The sequence below is a fragment of the Prionailurus bengalensis genome, chromosome C2 (assembly GCF_016509475.1).
Source record: "Prionailurus bengalensis isolate Pbe53 chromosome C2, Fcat_Pben_1.1_paternal_pri, whole genome shotgun sequence".
Lineage (NCBI taxonomy): Eukaryota > Metazoa > Chordata > Mammalia > Carnivora > Felidae > Prionailurus > Prionailurus bengalensis.
In genome coordinates this window covers 88,248,835-88,267,891 of record NC_057350.1, presented here as the reverse complement: position 1 = coordinate 88,267,891, position 19,057 = coordinate 88,248,835, and the positions used below count along the sequence as shown (strand labels likewise).

Below are 19,057 nucleotides of genomic sequence, written 5' to 3'. Positions count from 1 at the left end.
CAATATGATACACCACATTAAAATAATGAAAGATAAGGGGCACGTGGGTGGCTCAGTTGGTTAAGCATCAAACTTCAGCTCAGGTCATGATCTCACAGTTCATAAGTTCAAGCCCCATGGAGCCTGCTTTGGATTCTTTGTCTTCCTCTCTCTCTGCCCCTCCCCCACTCATGCTATGTCTCTCTGTCTCTCAAAAATAAACTTTTAAAAAAAATTTTTAATAAAGATAAAACCATATGATCATCCCAACAGATGCAGAAAAAGCATTTGACAAAATTCTACATCAATTTATTGATAAAATCTCTTGATGAAATGGGTATGGAGGGAAAGTACCTCAACATAATTAAGGCTATATATGACAAGCCTACAGTTAACATCAGACTCAGTGGTGAAAGCTGAAAGCTTTTTCTCTAAAATCAGGAGCAAGACAAGTATGCCCACTTTTATTCAATATAATATTGGAACTCTTAGCTACAGTTATTAGGCAAGAAAAAGAAATAAGAGGCAAACTGGAGAGGAAGAAGAAAAACCATCACTATTTGCAGATGACATGGTACTATATATAGAAAACCCTAAAGACCACCAAAAAACTATTAGAACTATTAAATGTATTTAAGAAAGTTTCAGTATGTAAAATTAATATACAAAATCTGTAGTGTTTCTATACACTAAAACAAACTATCAGAGAAATCAAGAAAATAATTCCATATGATCACAACAAAAAGAATAAAACACCTACGAATAAATTTAACCAAGGAGGTAAAAAAATCTGTACACTGAAAACTATAAGACATTGACTAAACAACTTGAAGAAATAATAAATGCAGATATCTTGTGCTCATAGATTAGAAGAATGAATAGTGTTAAAATGCCCATAAAAACCCAAACCAATGAGATTCAGTATAACCCCTATCAAAATTCCAATGGCATATTTCACAGATATAGGACAAATAATTCTCAAATTTATATGGAACCACAAAAGACCCAGAATAACTAAGACAATCTTGAGAAAAAAGAACAAAACTAGAGGTATCACACTGCCTGGTTTCAAATTATATTGCAAACCTAAAGCAATCAAAACAATGTGGTATTGGCATAAAAACAGGATTATATAGTCAATTAATTTACAACAAAGGAGACAAGAATATACAGTGGGAAAGGGCAGTCTCCTCAATCAATGGACAGCTACATGTGAAAGAATGGAACTGGACCACTATCTTACATCATATACAAAAATTAACTCAAAATGGATGAAAACAGGGGTGCTTGGGTGACTCAGTCAGTTAAGCATCCCACTTGGCTCAGGTCATGAGTTTGAGCCCCACATCGGGCTGTGTTCTGACAGCTAGGAGCCTGGAGCCTGCTTCAGATTCTGTCTCTCTCTCTCAAAAATAAATAAAATTTAAAAAAATTTTTGTTTTAATGGATTAGAAACTTGAATGCAAGACCTGAAACCATAAAACTCATGGAAGACAACATAAGCAGAAAGCTCCTTGACATTGGTCTTAACGATGTGTTTCTGGATCTAACTCCAAAGAAAAGGAAAACAAAAGCAAAACTAACACACAGGACTATATCAAACCAAAAGCTTTCTGCATGACAAGGCAATCTACCAAAAGAGAGAAAATATTTGCACATCATATATCCAATAAGGAGTTAATATCCAAAATATATAAATAACTCCTACAACTCAATAACAACTTTAAAAATCCAATTTAAAAAAATGGGCAGAGGGCACCTGGGTGGCTCAGTCAGTTAAGCATCCAACTCTTGATTTCAGCTCAAGGCATGATCTTGTAATCATGAGATGGAGCCCCATGTCAGGCACAGTGTAGAGCATGGAGCCTGCTTGGGATTCTCTCTCTCCTTCCCCCTCCCTCACTTGTTATATCTCTCTCTCTCTTACAAAATAAATAAATAAACTTTAAAAAAAAAATAATTAAAAAAAACTTTTTTAATGGGCAGAATATCTGAATATTTTCCAAAGAATATTTTCCAAAGAAGACATACAGATGGCCAACAGACACATGAAAATATGTTCAAAATCACGAATCATCAGAGAAATGCAAATCAAAACCACAAGGAGATATCACCTCACAACTGTCAGAATGGCTAGAATCAGAAAGATAGAAGTAATCAAGTATCGGTGAGGATGTGAACTGTTGGTAGGAATGTAAATTGGTGCAGCTACTAGGGAAAACAGTGTGGAAGTTTCTCAAAAAACTAAAAAGAGAACTACCACATGATCCAGCAATTCTACTACTGGATATCTATCTGAAGAATATGAAACACTAATATGAAAAGATAGGTGTACCCCTGTGTTCATAACAGCGTTATTTATAATACTAAGATATGGAAACAACCTAAGTGTCCATCATTGGATGCGTGCATAAAGAAGATATAGAAGATATATATTGGAATTCTACTCAGCCAGAAAAAAAGAATGAAATCTGGCCATTTGTGACAACATGGATCAACCTCAAGGATATTGATGCTAATTGAAATAAGACAGAGAAAGACAAATACTGTATGATTTCAGTTTTATGTGAAATCTAAAATACAAAACAAATAAAGCAAAACCCAGACTCAAAGACACAGAGAACAAGTTGATGGTTGCCAGAGGGAAGTTTGGTGTGGTGGCGAAATAGGGGAAGATAATCAAGAAGTACAGACTTCCACGGGCACCTGGATGGCTCAGTCATTTGAGCGTCCAACTCTTAATTTCAGCTCAGGTCATGATCCCAGGGTCATGTCAGTCTCCATGCTGAGCGTGGAGCCTACTTGGGATTCTCTCTCTCCCCACACCCCCCTCTCTTAATTAATTACTTAATGAATTAGTACAAGAAGTATAGACTTCCAGTTATAAAATGAAAAAGTCATGGGAAGGAGCCAAGATGGCGGAACACCATGGAAGTTTTTTATGTCTCGCATCCATGAAATATAGACAGACCAACACCAAACCGTCCAACACGCCTAGAAAAATGATTGGAGGATTAACACAACAATCTGCACAACCTGAGCCACAGAATTCAGCAGGTACGTGGCACAGAGAGGTAAACTTGGGGAGAGAGAAGCCGGTGGCAGGCAGGGAGTCGCCTTTGCAGGCAGAGCGAGGACAGAGACTTGGTCAGGGGAGAATATGGGAAAAGCACCCCTCCCCAAAAGCAGCTGGAGAGAAAGTGGAAAATTGGAAATAGCCGCAGGGACTAAACTAAAAAGGGAGAAAGGAGAAAGGAGAGGGTTTAAATTCCATTAGGACTGTAAACAAGGAGAGCGTAAAGGCTGCAACTCTGCAGCTCCATACCTGGCGGTGCTCTGGTGGGAAAGGTGAATCCCCAGGAAGAGAGTGGGGTCTGGGAGGTTCTCGGGCCACACGGGGAAAAACGGTTCCACTGCTGGAAGGACATTTGGTAGAGACTGTTGAAGCCACCTGGTCCCAGCAGACCCCAGAAGGCGGCCACATTCGCTGGTGCTGGAACAAGGCCATTAAGGGTGAAGCCTGGTGACAGATGTGTGTTGTGATTTTCCACAGTCCCTGAAAAGCTGCTGCTACACTATCTCGCAAACTTTTTCTGGGGCAGGCTGGCACCTGGCTGCAGTCTCGGGGTACCAGCAGCAGCAGGGTCCAGCAGGCGTTCCTGGGTACAGCTGGCATTCGGCCATTGCTCGGTGAGACCCTCCCGCAGAGGGATGGAACGGGTCAAAGCCGCAGTCCTTCAGAAGTAAGGGGCCAGGGAAAACAGCCTCATCTGAGATAAAACTCGGGAGAGAGGTACTGCCTGGGGCTTGGTCACGGACAGTGAAGAAGCCAGGAGCGGACGAAAGCTGAAGACAGAGGATGGGTGTGCGATTGCTGATCCGAGAGAAAAATTCCCATACTAGAGACTGGGTATCTGGATGACGCCATCTTACTGCTCCCGCGCATGTGCATACATATCTACAAGCCCTGCAACAATCCACCCCAGTAGGCTGGCAGCGCCATCTAGTGGAGAACAGAGCTGTTTCACTGAGCCCCGCCCAACTGGGCCAACCTCGCTCTTCAAGAATACAAGTCTCACCACCGGCTTAGTTTATGGACTATAAAGCGCTACATAGACTGACTTCTAGGGGAAAACGAAGTAATTTCTGTCCTATTTCAATCTGTTAGCAGGTCCATCTATTCAATTTTCTTTCTTTTTTTTTCTTTTTTCTTTTTTTTTTCTCTTTTACACTATTCTTTTTCTTGAATACAGAAAGAGAAAAAATTCATTTTATTTTCAATTTTTATTAAAAATATTTTTCTTTAATTTTTTACTATATTTTTTACTTCTGTGTAAATTTTTTCCAATTCTATCTTAGTTCCATCATTCTATTTTAATCTACTTCAGTGTATTCACCTTTTCAAATTTTCAAACAATTTCCTTGTTTTCTTTTTTCTTTTTCATTTCTTTTCTTTTTTTTTGAATGCAGAAAGTGAAAAACTTAATTTTTACTTTCAATTTCTATTAAAAATATTTTTCTTTAAATTTTTTACTATGTTTTTTGCGCTTATGTAAATTTTTTCAAACTCCATTTTACTTCCATCATTTTATTTTAGTCTACTACAGTGTATTCACTTTTTCAAATTTTCAAACGATTTCTTTTTTCTCTTTTTTCTCTTTTTTGTTTCTTTTCTTTTTGAATATAAAAAGGGAAAAAATTCATTTTTATTTTTAATTTTTATTAAAAATATTTTTATTTAATTTTTTACTACTATATTTTTTACTTTTGTGTAAATTTTTTCAAATTCTATTTTACTTCCATCATTTCATTTAGTCTACTTCAGTGTATTCATTTTTTCAAATTCTCAAATGATTTCCTTCCCTCCCCCTTTTTTTCTCTAATCTGTGAAACCACTTTCAACACCCAGACCAAAATACACCAAGGATCTAGCATCATTCATTCAATTTTTTTTCTGAATGTGTGTGTTTTTAATTTTTTACTTTTAATATTTTTTTAATTTTAATTTTTCTACCTCATTAATTCCTTTTCTACCTTCAAAATGACAAAATGAAGGAATTCACCCCAAAACAAAGAGCATGAAGAAACAACAGCCAGGGATTTAACCAACACAGATACAAGCAAGATGTCTGAACCAGAATTTAGAATCACGATAATAAGAATACTAGCTGGTGTCAAAAATATATTTGAATCCCTTTCTGCAGAGATAAAAGAAGTAAAAAATAGTCAAAATGAAATTAAAAATGCTATAACTGAGCTGCAATCACAGATGGATGCAGCAGCGACAAGGATGGATGAGGCAGAACAGAGAATCAGCGATATAGAGGACAAACTTATAGAGAATAATGAAGCAGAAAAAAAGAGGGAGATTAAGGCAAAAGAGCACGATTTAAGAATTAGAGAAATCAATGACTCATTAAAAAGGAATAGCAGAATCATAGGGGTCCCAGAAAAAGAAGAGAGAGAAATAGGGGTAGAAGGGTTATGTGAGCAAATCATAGCAGAAAACATTCCTAACCTGGTGAAAGACACAGACATCAAAATCCAGGAAGCACAGAGGACTCCCATTAGATTCAACAGAAAGTGACCATCAACAAGGCATATCATAGTCAAATTCACAAAATACACAGGCAAGGAGAGAATCATGAAAGCAGCAAGGGAAAAAAAAAAGTCCCTAATCTACAAGGGAAGACAGATCAGGTTTGCAGCAGACCTCTCCACAGAAACTTGGCAGGCCAGAAAGGAGTGGCGGGATATATTCAATGTGCTGAATCAGAAAAATATGCAGCCAAGAATTCTTTATCCAGCAAGGCTGTCATTCAAAATAGAAGGAGAGATAAAAAGTTTCCCATACAAAAATTAAAGGAGTTTGTGACCACTAAACCAGCCCTGCAAGAAATTTTAAGGGGGACTCTGAGGGGAGAAAAGATGGAAAAGAAAAAAAAAAATATATATATATATAGACAGAGAGAGAGAGAGAAATAAATAAATAAATACCAAAAGCAACAAAGATTAGAAAGGACCAGAGAACACCACCAGAAACTCCAACTATACAAGCATCATAATGGTAATAAATTCATATCTTTCAGTATTCACTCTAAACGTCAATGACTCAATGCTCCAATCAAAAGACATAGGTTAACAGAATGGATAAGAAAACAAGATCCATCTATATGCTGTTTACAAGAGACCCACTTTAGACCTAAATACACCTTCAGATTGAAAATAAGGGGAAGGAGAACCATCTACCATATTAATGGTCAACAAAAGAAAGCTGGAATAGCCTTACTTATATCAGAAAATCTACAAAGACTGTATCAAGAGGGGCGCCTGGGTGGCTCAGTCGGTTGAGCACCGACTTCGGCTCAGGTCACGATCTCACAGTCCATGAGTTCGAGCCCCGCGTCGGGCCCCTGTGCTGACAGCTCAGAGCCCGGAGCCTGTTTCAGATTCTGTGTCTCCCTCTCTCTGACCCTCCCCCGTTCATGCTCTGTCTCTCTCTGTCTCAAAAATAAATAAATAAACATTAAAAAAAATTTAAAAAAAAAGACTATCAAGAGATGCAGAAGGGCATTATATCATAATCAAGGGGTCTATCCACCAAAAAGACCTAAAAATTGTAAACATTTATGTGCCAAATGTGGCAGCACCCAAATATATAAATCAAACACAAACATAAAGAAACTCATCGATAGTAATACCGTAATAGTAGGAGACTTCAACACCCCACTCACAGGAATGGACAGATCATCTAATCAAAAAATTAACAAGGAAACAATGGCTTTGAATGACACACTGGACCAGATGGACTTAACAGGTATATTCAGAACATTTCATCCTAAAGCAGCAGAATATACATTCTTCTCCAGTGCACATGGAATGTTCTCCAGAATAGACCATATACTGGGACACAAATCAACCCTAAGTAAGTACAAAAAGATCGAGATCATACCGTTCATATTTTCAGACCACAACACTATGAAACTAACAATCAACCACAAGAAAAAATTTGGAAAGGTAACAAAAACTTAGAGACTGAAGAACACCCTACTAAAGAATGAATGGGCTAACCAAACAGTCAAAGAGGAAATTAAGAGGTATATGGAAGTCAATGAAAATGATACACAACCCAAAACCTCTGGGACACAGCAAACGCGGCCATAAGAGGAAAGTATATAGCAATCCAGGCCTTCCTAAAGAAGGAAGAAAGATCTCAGATACACAAGCTCACCTTATGCCTTAAGGAGCTGGAAAAAGAACAGCAAATAAAACCCAAAACCAGCAGAAGACAGGAAATAATAAAGATTAGAGCAGAAATTAATGCTATCGAAACCAAAAAAACAGTAGAACAGATCAATGAAACTAGAAGTTGGTTCTTTGAAAGAATTAACAAAAGTGATAAACCACTAGCCAGTTTGATCCAAAAGAAAAAGGAAAGGACCCAAATAAAACCAAGAATGAAAGAGGAGAGATCACAACCAATACAGCAGAAATAAAAACAATAATGAGAGAATATTATGAGAAATTATATGCCAATAAAATGGGCAATCTGGAAGAAATGGACAAATTCCTAGAAACATATACACAACCAAAACTGAAACAGGAAGAAACAGAAAATTTGAACAGGCCCATAACCAGTAAGGAAATCAAATTAGTAATCAAAAATCTGCCAAAAAACAAGAGTCCAGGGCCAGATGGCTTTACAGGGGAATTCTACCAAACATTTAAGGAAGAGTCAACACCTATTCTCTTGAATGTGTTCCAAAAAATAGAAATGGAAGGAAAACTTCCAAACTCTTTCTAAGAAGCCAGCATTACCTTGATTCCAAAACCAGACAGAGACCCCACTAAAAAGGATAACTACAGACCAATTTCCCTGATGAACATGGATGCAGAAATCCTCAACAAGATATTAGCCAACTGGCTCCAACAATACATTAAAAAAATTATTCACCACGACCAAGTGGGATTTATACCTGGGTTGCAGGGCTGGTTCAATATCCGCAAAACAATTAATGTGATTCATCACATCAATAAAAGAAAGGACAAGAACCATATGATCCTCTCAATAGATTCAGAGAAAGCATTTGACAAAATACAGCATCCTTTCTTGATAAAAACCCTCAAGAAAGTAGGGATAGAAGGAGTGTACCTCAAGATCAAAAAGCCATATATGAACGACCCAACGCTAATATCATCCTCAATGGGAAAAAGCTGAGAGCTTTCCTCCTCAGGTCAGGAACAAGACAAGGATGTCCACTCTCACCACTGTTATTCAAAATAGTATTGGAAATCTTAGCCTCTGCAATCAGACAACACAAAGAGATAAAAGGTATTCAAATCGGCCAGGAGGAGGTCAAACTTTCACTCTTCGCAGAAGACATGATACTCTATATGGAAAACCCAAAAGATTCCACCAAAAAACTACTAGAATTGATTTATGAGTTCAGCAAAGCTGCAGGATATAAAATCAATGCACAGAAATCGGTTGCATTCCTATACATCAACAATGAAGCAACAGAAAGAGAAATCAAGAAATCCATCCCATTTACAGTTGCACCAAAAACCATAAAATACCTAGGAATAAATCTAACCAAAGAGGTGAAAAATCTATACACTGAAAACTATAGAAAGCTTATGAAACAAATTGAAGAAGACACAAAAAAAATGGGAAAAGATTCCATACTCCTGGATAGAAAGAACAAATATTGTTAAAATGTCGATACAACCCAAAGCAATCTACATATTCCATGCAATCCCTATCAAAGTAACACCAGAATTCTTCACAGAGCTAGAACAAATCATCCTAAAATTTGTATGGAACCAGAAAAGACCCCGCATAGCCAAAGCAATCTTGAAAAAGAAAACCAAAGGAGGAGGCATCACAGTCCCAGACTTCAAGCTATACCACAAAGCTGTAATCATCAAGACAGTATGGTACTAGCACAAGAACAGACACTCAGATCAATGGAACAGAATAGAGAATCCAGAAATGGACCCACAAGTGTATGGCCAACTAATCTTTGACAAAGCAGGAAAGAATATCCAGTGGAATAAAGACAGCAAGTGGTGCTGGGAAAACTTGACAGCGACATGCAGAAGAATGAACCTGGACCACTTTCTTACACCACATACAAAAATAAACTCAAAATGGATGAAAGACCTAAATGTAAGACAGGAAGCCATCAAAATCCTCAAGGAGAAATCAGGAAAAAACCTCTTTCTGATATTTCTAATGTTTTCTTTCTTTCTTTCTTTCTTTCTTTCTTTCTTTCTTTCTTTCTTTCTTTCTTCCAAGTGTTTATTTATATTTGAGAGAGAGAGAGACAGAGAGACAGAATGTGAGCAGGGGAGGGGCAGAGAGAGATGGAGACAGAATCTAAAGCAGGCTCCAGGCTCCAAGTTGTCAGCATAGAACTGGACATAGGGCTTGAATACATGAGCCGTGAGATTACGACCTGGGTTGAAATCAGATGCTTAACCCACTGAACCACCCAAGTGCCCTCCTTTCTTTGTTTCTTTAAACATATTACAGATACATTTAAAAAAAATGTTTTTAGCTTATTTATTTTTTGAGAGAGAGAAAGAGAGAGCAGGGAAGGGACAGAGAGAGAGGGAGAGAGAGAATCCGAAGCAGGCTCTGCACTGTCAGCACAAAACCCCATGCAGGGCTTGAACCATATGGTTCTAATAAGTCAGAACTGTGAGATCATGACCTGAGCCGAATCAAGAGTTGGATGCTTAACCAAGTGAGCCATGCAGGAGCCCCCAGATACACTTTTTAGAAGTTTATTTTCATTTATTTTGAGAAACAGAAAGCAAGTGGGTGAGGGGCAGAGAGCAAGAGGGAGAGAGAATCCTAAGCAGGCTCTCTGCTGGCATGGGGCTCGAACTCACAACCTGTGAGATCATGACCTGAGCCATAATCAAGAGCTGGACGCTTAACCCACTGAGCCACCAGGTGCCCCGAGATACATTTTAATTTATTTATTAATTTTTTATTTTTTTTAACGTTTTAATGTTTATTTTTGACAGAGAAAGAGAGAGAGACAGAGAGCAAGGGGGTGGGGGCGGGGAAGGCAGAGAGACAGACACACACAGAATCTGAAGCAGGCTCCAGGCTCTGAGCTGTCAGCACAGAACCCAATGTGCGTCTTGAACCCATGAGCTGTGAGACCATGACCTGAGCTGAAGTCAGACACTCAACCGGCTGAGTCACCCAGGAGCCCCAAAATACATTTTTATATGCTGCCCAAATACCTGAAGTTTTTTGTGGATGCGATTCTGTTTCTCACTCAAAGGCCTTACTGTGTTTTATGACTTTTGAATGAGAACACGTACTCCTTGAAACTTCATAGGACTCCCCTGAAGCCTAGATTAGAGGTTAGCTCTTACAGAAAAGTTATGTATTTGCTTCTGCCAGTTGCCAAAGAGTACGACCTACTTGAGATAACATTAAACACAATTCTTAGGTTAAGTGTTTTGGATTGTTTAGGTAGTGTGAATTCAGGCAGAAACTGTCTTGAAGATTATGTTGAGATTAGAAAATCTCAGGGAAGATTGTAATTTTCCTGCTCTGCTCAGTGTCAAGGTTTGAGAAAGGCATTTTCCTTGCAGTGTCCTGTGGAGCTGTGAGAGTGATTATTTCTAGTTCATTTTTATACTGAGTATGAGGGCCTTGGTGGTCTCAGTTCTAGTTGAGTGGTATATTAACTCCCATGCCTTGGATAGGCCCTGGGCAGTGTTCTCATCCCTGTGTCCTTCCCGCATACTGTGAGACTGAAGCTCAAGGCCATCAGTTTCTGCAGTGCAAATGTCTTCAAGGTGAAAATTTACTTCAGTACATTTTCCCCCCCTCTAGGTTCCTACTTTCACATAGTTTTTGTCCTTTGAGTATTTCCAACTTTTGGTAAGCTTTGACCAAAACTTTTTAGTTGTCTGCAGTTAGAGTGAGTATCTCGTTCACAGTGCTGGTGAAACCAAAGCCTATCAATTCATAATAATAAAAATATATCTGAATATTCATTTTTAGTGGCTATATTATCCTTCCTCCCAAACGTGAAAAAGCTGCTTCATAACACATCTATGAGGTTGTCACCTTTCCATAAAGCATTGGAATGAAATCGATGGAAATATTACAAAGAAAAGGTATAGTCTCGTATACTATCAGGTCTGTTTTATTTCTCAATTAGATCAGAATCAGGTTATGCAGTTTTTTTAATTGAAGTATAATTGACATACAATATTATATTAGTTTTGACTCAGGTCATGATCTCATGTTTCATCAGTTTGAGCCCTGTGTCAGGCTCTGTGCTGATAGCATGGGCCTGCTTGGGATTTTCTCTCTCCCTCTCTCTCTGCCCCTCCCCCACTCATGTGCACGTGCACTCCCTCTCTCTCCCTCTGTCTCTCTCAAAATAAATAAATAAACATTCTTTTTTTAATCATGAGGATACACAAATGAACTACTGGGACCTCATCAAAATAAAACACTTCTGCACAGCGAAGGAAACAATCAATAAAACTAAAAGGCAACCAATGGAATGGGAGAAGATATTTGCAAACCACATATCAGACAAAGGGTTAGTATCCAAAATCTATAAAGAACTGATAAAATTCAACACCCAAAAAACAAATAATCCAGTGAAGAAATGGGCAAAAGACATCAATAGACACTTCTCCAAACAAGACATCCAGATGGCCAACCGACACATGAAAAAATGCTCCACATCACTCATCATCAGGGAAATACAAACCAAAACCACAATGAGATACCACCTTACACCTGTCAGAATGGCTAACATTAATAACTCAGGCAACAACAGATGTTGGCAAGGATCCAGAGAAAGAGGATCTCTTTTGCATTGCTGGTGGGAATGCAGACTGGTGCAGCCACTCTGGAAAACAGTATGGAGCTTCCTCAAAAAACTAAATATAGAACTACCCTATGGCCCAGCAATTGCACTACTAGGCATTTATCCATGGGATATAGGTATGCTGTTTCGAAGGGACACATGCACCCCCATGTTTATAGCAGCACTATCAACAATAGTCAAAGTATGGAAAGAGCCCAAATGTCCATCGATGGATGAATGGATAAAGAAGATGTGGTATATATATATACAATGGAATATTACTCAGCAATCAAAAAGAATGAAATCTTACCATTTGCAACTACCTGGATGGAACTGGAGGGTATTATGCTAAGTGAAATTAGTCAGTCAGAGAAAGACAAAAGTCATATGACTTCACTCATATGAGGACTTTAAGAGACAAAACAGATGAACAGAAGGGAAGGGAAACAAAAATAATATAAAAACAGGGAGGGGGACAAAACAGAAGAGACTCATAAATATGGAGAACAAACTGAGGGTTACAGGAGAGGTTGTGGGAGGGGGGGATGGGCTAAATGGGTGAGGGTCACTAAGGAATCTACTCCTGAAATCATTGTTGCACTATATGCTAACTAATTTAGATGTAAATTTTTAAAAATAAAATTAAAATTTTTAAAAAGACCAAAAAAAAAAAAAAAGAAATATCAGAAAGAGCAAGACTCTACAATATGACCAGGCTAATATTTAAAAGAATCAAATATAATTCCTAGAAATGAAAAATAAAATAATTTAAATAAAAACTCAATGGACAAATTTAACAGTAGATTAGATACATCTAAAAATATAATTAGTAAACATAGAAATAGATCTGCAAAATAGCCAGAGTATAATACGGAATAATTTTTTGTAATGGAAAATACTGAAGAGAGATGAAGAATCATGGAAAATAAAAAGGGAATGTTTAACATGTGATCTATTCAGAATTTCAGAAATAAGGGAAATAAGTCACAAGCAATATTTTAAAAAGATAATAAACTTCAGAATTGATGAAAACCCAGTCTGTAGATTACAGAAACCCAGTGGGATAAAATAAAAAGAAACCCACATTAGGCACATCACAGAGATATTGCACAGACACCACAACAGAAAATCTTAAAAACAGCCAGAGAAAAAGACAGATTAACCCCAAAGGAATGACAGGCTGAGATCTTACTTCTCCATAACAGGAATGGCAACCAGAAGGCAGAAATATTTGCCAATAGGCTGAGAGAGACCATGGGAAATGCGCAGATGTAGAAAGGTTGAAATTTGTCAGGCAAAGTCTAATGACAAGCAAGCTGATATGAACCTTAAGGTTAAAGAGCTTTTTAGAAATAAAGAAGGTAATAATGTTGATTAAAGATTCACCTAGAAGAGCTAACAATACTAATTTATATGTACCTAATAGCATTCCCTCACTGACAGAACTATAGGAAGAAACAGACAAAACTCAGGAACAAATGATGAGATATTTTTGCATCCTCCTTCAGTAATTGATAACCAGACAAATCAGTAAGGAAATAGATTTCAGCAAAGTAATTAACATTGTAACATTACTTTGTAACATTACTTTGTAATGTTTGGGATGTCCTTTGTAAGTAATTATATTATCTAAGCAATTATGTTTTCTAAATGGTAATATAGAATGCTATCCCCTGCAAAATATATATTCTTCTCAAAGATATAAGGACATTTATGAGACCTAACCATAAATGGAGCCATAAAGAAAGCCCCAACCAATGTCAAAGGACTCGTGCAAGTAATGTACTTTTCATATGCTCATGTTATGAAGCTCAGAAAGTGTGGAAAAGTCTAGAGAAGAGAATAAAACTCACCCACAGTTCTACCAGTTAGAGATCACTTCTGTTCATTTACTAGGTTATTTCCCTCCTCTATATTGTTTTAAAGAGAGTGAGATCATTCTGGATATAGGTTATATTTTTTTAATCTCTTTTCACTTACCATAATAAACACTTTCTTATGTCATGAACATTTCTTTGTAACCCTTCTATTGGCTACATAATATTCCATCAATTGGATATGCCATAAATTCCTTACCTATTTCCTTATTGTTAATTATTGAGGGGTTTTTTACAGGTTTCTGAGACCATAAATATCCCTGTAATTAACTTTGTGGTATTTACAAGCACCTTTCATCCAAGGACTTCAAAGCATTTCAGAATGATCTCATTTTGCTCTCTAGCCAGTGAGATGACTAGCATTTTTATTCCTTTTGGCCAGCAAAGTATTTCCACTTCTAGCCAATGTGTTACCTGGAGATGTTGTATTCATAGTCTAGGCAGCCCCCACCCCCTTCTGTTGCTTCCCTGCAGACAGAACTGACTTTCCCACCAGCTCTTTCCCACACATTGCTACAGGCACCTTCTGGCTTAGCCTCAGGCAAACTCAGTTTCAAAGAGCTTGAACATACTTCTCTGGCTGTGATCCCTGCAGAAGCCAGCAGCCTCTTCCTCCAACACTGTAACTGGTGTGAGAAGCGTCCTTGGGAAGATGCTGCTGTTCATCAAAGCTTGATAATCCATCTGACACCCGTTTCACATGTGTGTGCAACTTCTAAGCATTGGGATGTGAAATTAACATTTCCCTGTAATTTGTTGGTGTTACAGAGACGATTTGGGTGATTATTCTGATCCTCATATTTTTTAAATTACAAAATTATTTAACAACTTCTTTTGAAACAGCAAATGAGGTTGAGTAAAGTCAGCATGGTTCACAGAGTTCAGCAAGAGGAAAGAGCAATAATCCAATTGTGCATCTCAGAAACGAAAATGGGAGACTGTATTGCTTTGGGGAAAAAACAACTATTCTTATATCTAGTTAATTATGTTATGAAGAGGGCACTAAAACTTGCTTCCTTGCATGTTCGTCATCTGACCTTCTGCCATAGAGTAATTCACTTTAATTGTCTTTTCACAAAAGCATTAGTGCATTTCTAGGAGAGAAGTGCTTCTGCCCCCACGTCTTTCCCCTTCTGGTCTGCTCCTTTCTTCTCCGACCCCACCTCCCCCCAAACCCCTCTACCTCACTTTCCCTCGTTCTCACTCAACTTCCCATGAGTATAGTTACAGGATGAATGTGATGGCTGCTGTGGTCTTTACTGTTTCCATTTTCTCAACTCCCAACTCCATTGGAGCCACTAACAAACCAGCCTTTTTTCCAGATAGAGTGTGTGAACTTGGCTGTGAGGTGTGCCCCTTCCAAGAGCAAACTGGCAAGCTTTTAATATTCCATTCCTCACACACCCTCCGGCATGGCTCTTCTCTCAATTTCAGTGCCCAGTTCCAACCACCCCACTGGCCCAAACCCAGGAGCAGACAGAAGGACCACAGCTTCATTTAAGGCTCTCAGCCCCTCAGCTTTGCATTTCTCTGGGGGAGAAAAAGAAGTCCTGAAGATAGCCCCTCTCACTTCCTCCCTTAAGGAGAAGTGGGTGCCTCAGTCAGTTAAGTGCCTGACTCTTTCTTCATTTTGGCTCCAGTCACGATCTCATGGTTCATAGGATCAAGTCCTATGACTTGAGTTGGGCTCAACGCTGACACTGCAGAGCCTGCATGGGATTCTCTCTCTCCCTCTCTCTCTCTCTGCGCCTCCCCTGCTCACATATGCGCACACTTGTTCGCTCTCAAAATAAATAAATGAACATTTTTTAAAAGGTGGGTGGTTAAAAACAGTGGCTGAAATATAGAGAAAGTATAATGGAATAGTGCCAAGAGCAGTATTAGGAAGTATGCCAAGGCATACTATCCCCACTTTATGGACAAGGAGATGAGGCAGACAGAGATTACATGGCTTGCCCACGGTCATATAGCTAGTTAAGTGGTGGAACTGAGATTTGAATTCAGTTCAGTTCAGTTGTGACTCCAAGGCCCAAGCATGCTTCACCAGGGGGACCAAATGCTGGTGACAATTTCTTCATCCCTTCATTCAAGAGATATTTATTCAGCACCAGACATGTACTGGGCCATGTCCTAGTGCTAGGGAGCCACAGGGGAGTTTAAAAAAAGGTCCCTGGCCTTTAAAATTTTGCAATGCAAATGCAGGAGGAAGCCAATAAGAAAGGATGCAGCCCCCTGAAGTCAGTGCTGCTGGGGCGAGAAGGCCCCAAGGTCCCTCAGGAGCCATGGCAAGTGGGCACCCTTAGAGGAGGACGACCAAATCTAACCTCATACTCCTTATGGCCGCTCTTGGAGCCACTATGCAGCAAGAGAGATTCTGGTGGTGGCTTACCTCCCCTGGCGCCTCCGGCCACCCTGGAGTGTAATCTGAACGGGGATGCTGAACGGCTGCATGAGACCAGGGGCCTGGCCAAAATGGACTCCTTTCACCTGAGTCATAGCCTCTGAGGGCACAAGAAGGGCGAAGCTTAGGCATCAACGGAAGTGGGGTCCCAGAGGGAGCCGCCAGTCCCAGCGCAGGCAGCCATCAGGAGCAGCGGTGCACAGCGCCCGCTTTCCAGGAGACGTGGGAAGTCGAGGCAGCCTGGGGCAGGGGCGGGTGAGGGGGTGGGGGGGAGGTCTGCATTTTCTCAAAAAGCAGAGTATCAATCCTAGACGCTCAAGAAGACCGTTAATGACCTTCTGCATCCAGACCTTCTCCCCATGGTCACCCAGCGCCTGCCTCCGCCTAGTCACCTGTGTTCCGCTTTGTCACCTATGTTCCGCTTTGTCACCTGGGTTCCGCTCCAGCAGCCAGCTGCATTGCCATAGAGACCTAACCGCTTGTGGAAAGTTGAGGCCCCAGGGACCCTATGTAATTGGCGAGGGACATACTCAGTTCAAGGTTTATAAAAAGAGGAAATGTTTTGCCCTGACTACGTTTCCTTTTTCACAAATTGTCTGTTAGAGTGCAAGCGTAGAGAGTGGATTTTTCCGGTTAATTGCATGTTCCAATTAAGAGAATTCATTTTTATACCATATGTGATTTCCCAAATTTTCAAGGGCCATAAAATAACTCACCATTAAAACTGTATCAAGGGGCGCCTGGATGGCTTAGCGGGTTAAGCATCTGGCTCGATCTCAACTCAGGTCGTCATCTCTCAGGGTCCTGAGTTCAAGCCCCCTCCCCGCACCCTTGGGGGCCACGCTGGGTGTGGGACCTAGTTACAAAAAATAAAAATAAAATTTATCAAGGTTTGAAAAAACCGTATCGAATATCATGTTATCTTTCTTTGATAACCCAGAACACATTTGGAGATGTTTCAATACTTTCAAATCATGAACATCAATTAGCATTATATTGTCGCTTACTAAAAGGTGGATAATAAAATGTCAGATAGACCCCTTTTGCCATATGTTTTTAATAAGGGTAATATCATCTTGCCATTTTCCAAAACATTACCATGGGCAAGAATGTAAGCATAATCTCTTCTGTAAATATCCGTGTATATGTAGCCAGATTAACTGTTACTTGCAGCTATTTAATATTGCTTAAAATATATATTGATATACTTCTGAGAGTATGATATTGTATTGATAGTATTGATATACTTCTTAGAGTTATAGCCTAAGTCTTTTATAAACCATATGTTTCTAATGAACTGATATAATTTGGAATAAAATCTAATAGCAACTAAAACTTTTTCCCTTCTGCCCCCTCCTTGCAACTTAGCCTTATAAATATATAGCCTTTCTTTTTCAGATGTAGATGTGCTAATAAATTCCCCTGCAATTTGGTGTGTAACTCTCTTTGAAGAGGTAAATAATTTGCTACTATTTTTACATATTTGATTCAATCTCAAAAATATACTAATGTTTGAGCCTGTGAGATCCCTACATGGCTCCCGGGACTTGAATCCACCTTTCCTGGGGCCTTCTGGTCGTCCCCTTTTTCTGATTCTTACTCCATTATGTGAAAACCCTCACGCATGATCTTTAAAAATTCATCTTAAGAGGGTATAGAGAGAGAAAGTGAGTTATTTCCAATTACTTTTAGTCTCCATTCAAGAGTTCTGAGAGACCCAGACATTTGTTTGAGGTCCTAGACAAGTCAGGGCCTGAATATGTCTGAGGCATAGCTGTCACAATTGACCATCTGAGATTGATCTCAGACCTAGTGCTTTGTTTTCTCTTCCCTTTTAAATAGGGTCAATGACAGGTGAAAAGGAGTAACATAACCTGTTGCCCTTTGATTTACCTCCTACTGCCGCTTCACTTGGTGACTCACCTCTGCCCACCACTACCAGCCCACCCCCCTCTGGCCCCTACAGCAAGTCCCCTGCACATACATACTTCACTCAAGACTCACAGTCCCAAAAATCTAGAATTGTCAGTATGAATTGCAATGCCAGTGTGTCTATTCAGGGACATGGCAAATAAGGCAGAAGGAGTGTGGTGTAAGAGACACCAGGTACATGTGCCCTCACTATATATCAGGGCGTCTGGTCCCTTCTCTTGGTCCCCTAGACCATCCCTGAGCTCCTGGTTTATGCCTTCCTCTCAGAGTTGCCCGAGATCACTTCCTGCTCCACCAAATATCAGCTATGAGTCAACTGTCAAACCCACCATGTGGGTCCCCTTCCTCTCTGGGCCAGAAGCTTTGGGTACTGGGTTCAAATCCCAGCTTTGTAACTCCAAATAACCCTTTAAACTTTCACTGCCTTGGTTTTCCTCAGTAAAAAGGGAGTAAATAAAACACAGTGTGAATTGTATGAGTATGGTGAGGCTTAATTAGTGCCCATAAACTGTTGTGAGATGTGTAGATGAAAGGGGATGTTATTGTAAAATGCTGGCATCATGGACTCCTCGCTCCAGAGCCCATAGTCATTTTCCTTTGCATTTAACAAATGCTTTACTCAAGGGGAAAAAAAGAACTACTTTTCCCTTTTATCATGCTGGAGAACCTACTTCCTCATTCTTTTTCACATTCTCTCAATTACACATTACCTATCACAGTTAAGAATTCTGTAGCTGAAATTCTCCATGTTCGTGAACACGATGGCTCTGTTTTCAAATTTAGACATGCACGAGTCATTTACAGCAACCTAAGAAGTATAAACAGCCTACATTCTTGTGTGTCTGTGTGTTTGTAGGTAGGAGAATAAATAAATCCCCAACTGAAACATCATCCCATTATGAGTAGTTTCTGCTGATGCAAGCAACAATTTAAAGTATCAAAAGTAAAGTCATATCTGATCTTACATTCTCTTCACAGGAAAAAAACAACAAAAACAACAAGGGAGTATGATC

The 19,057-nt window shown here is 39.3% G+C and overlaps 1 protein-coding gene across 1 annotated transcript in view; it reads right to left on the bottom strand.

Annotated features, from left to right (window-relative positions):
• The window catches only part of KCNMB3 (potassium calcium-activated channel subfamily M regulatory beta subunit 3), a 34,161-nt gene extending 17,999 nt beyond the window's left edge, over window positions 1-16,162 (bottom strand). The window contains exon 1 of the mRNA XM_043594867.1: window positions 16,101-16,162. Within this exon, the coding sequence (XP_043450802.1) occupies window positions 16,101-16,162 (62 nt within the window). The remainder of the gene's footprint in view (window positions 1-16,100) is intronic.
• Between the last annotated feature and the right edge of the window lie 2,895 nt (window positions 16,163-19,057).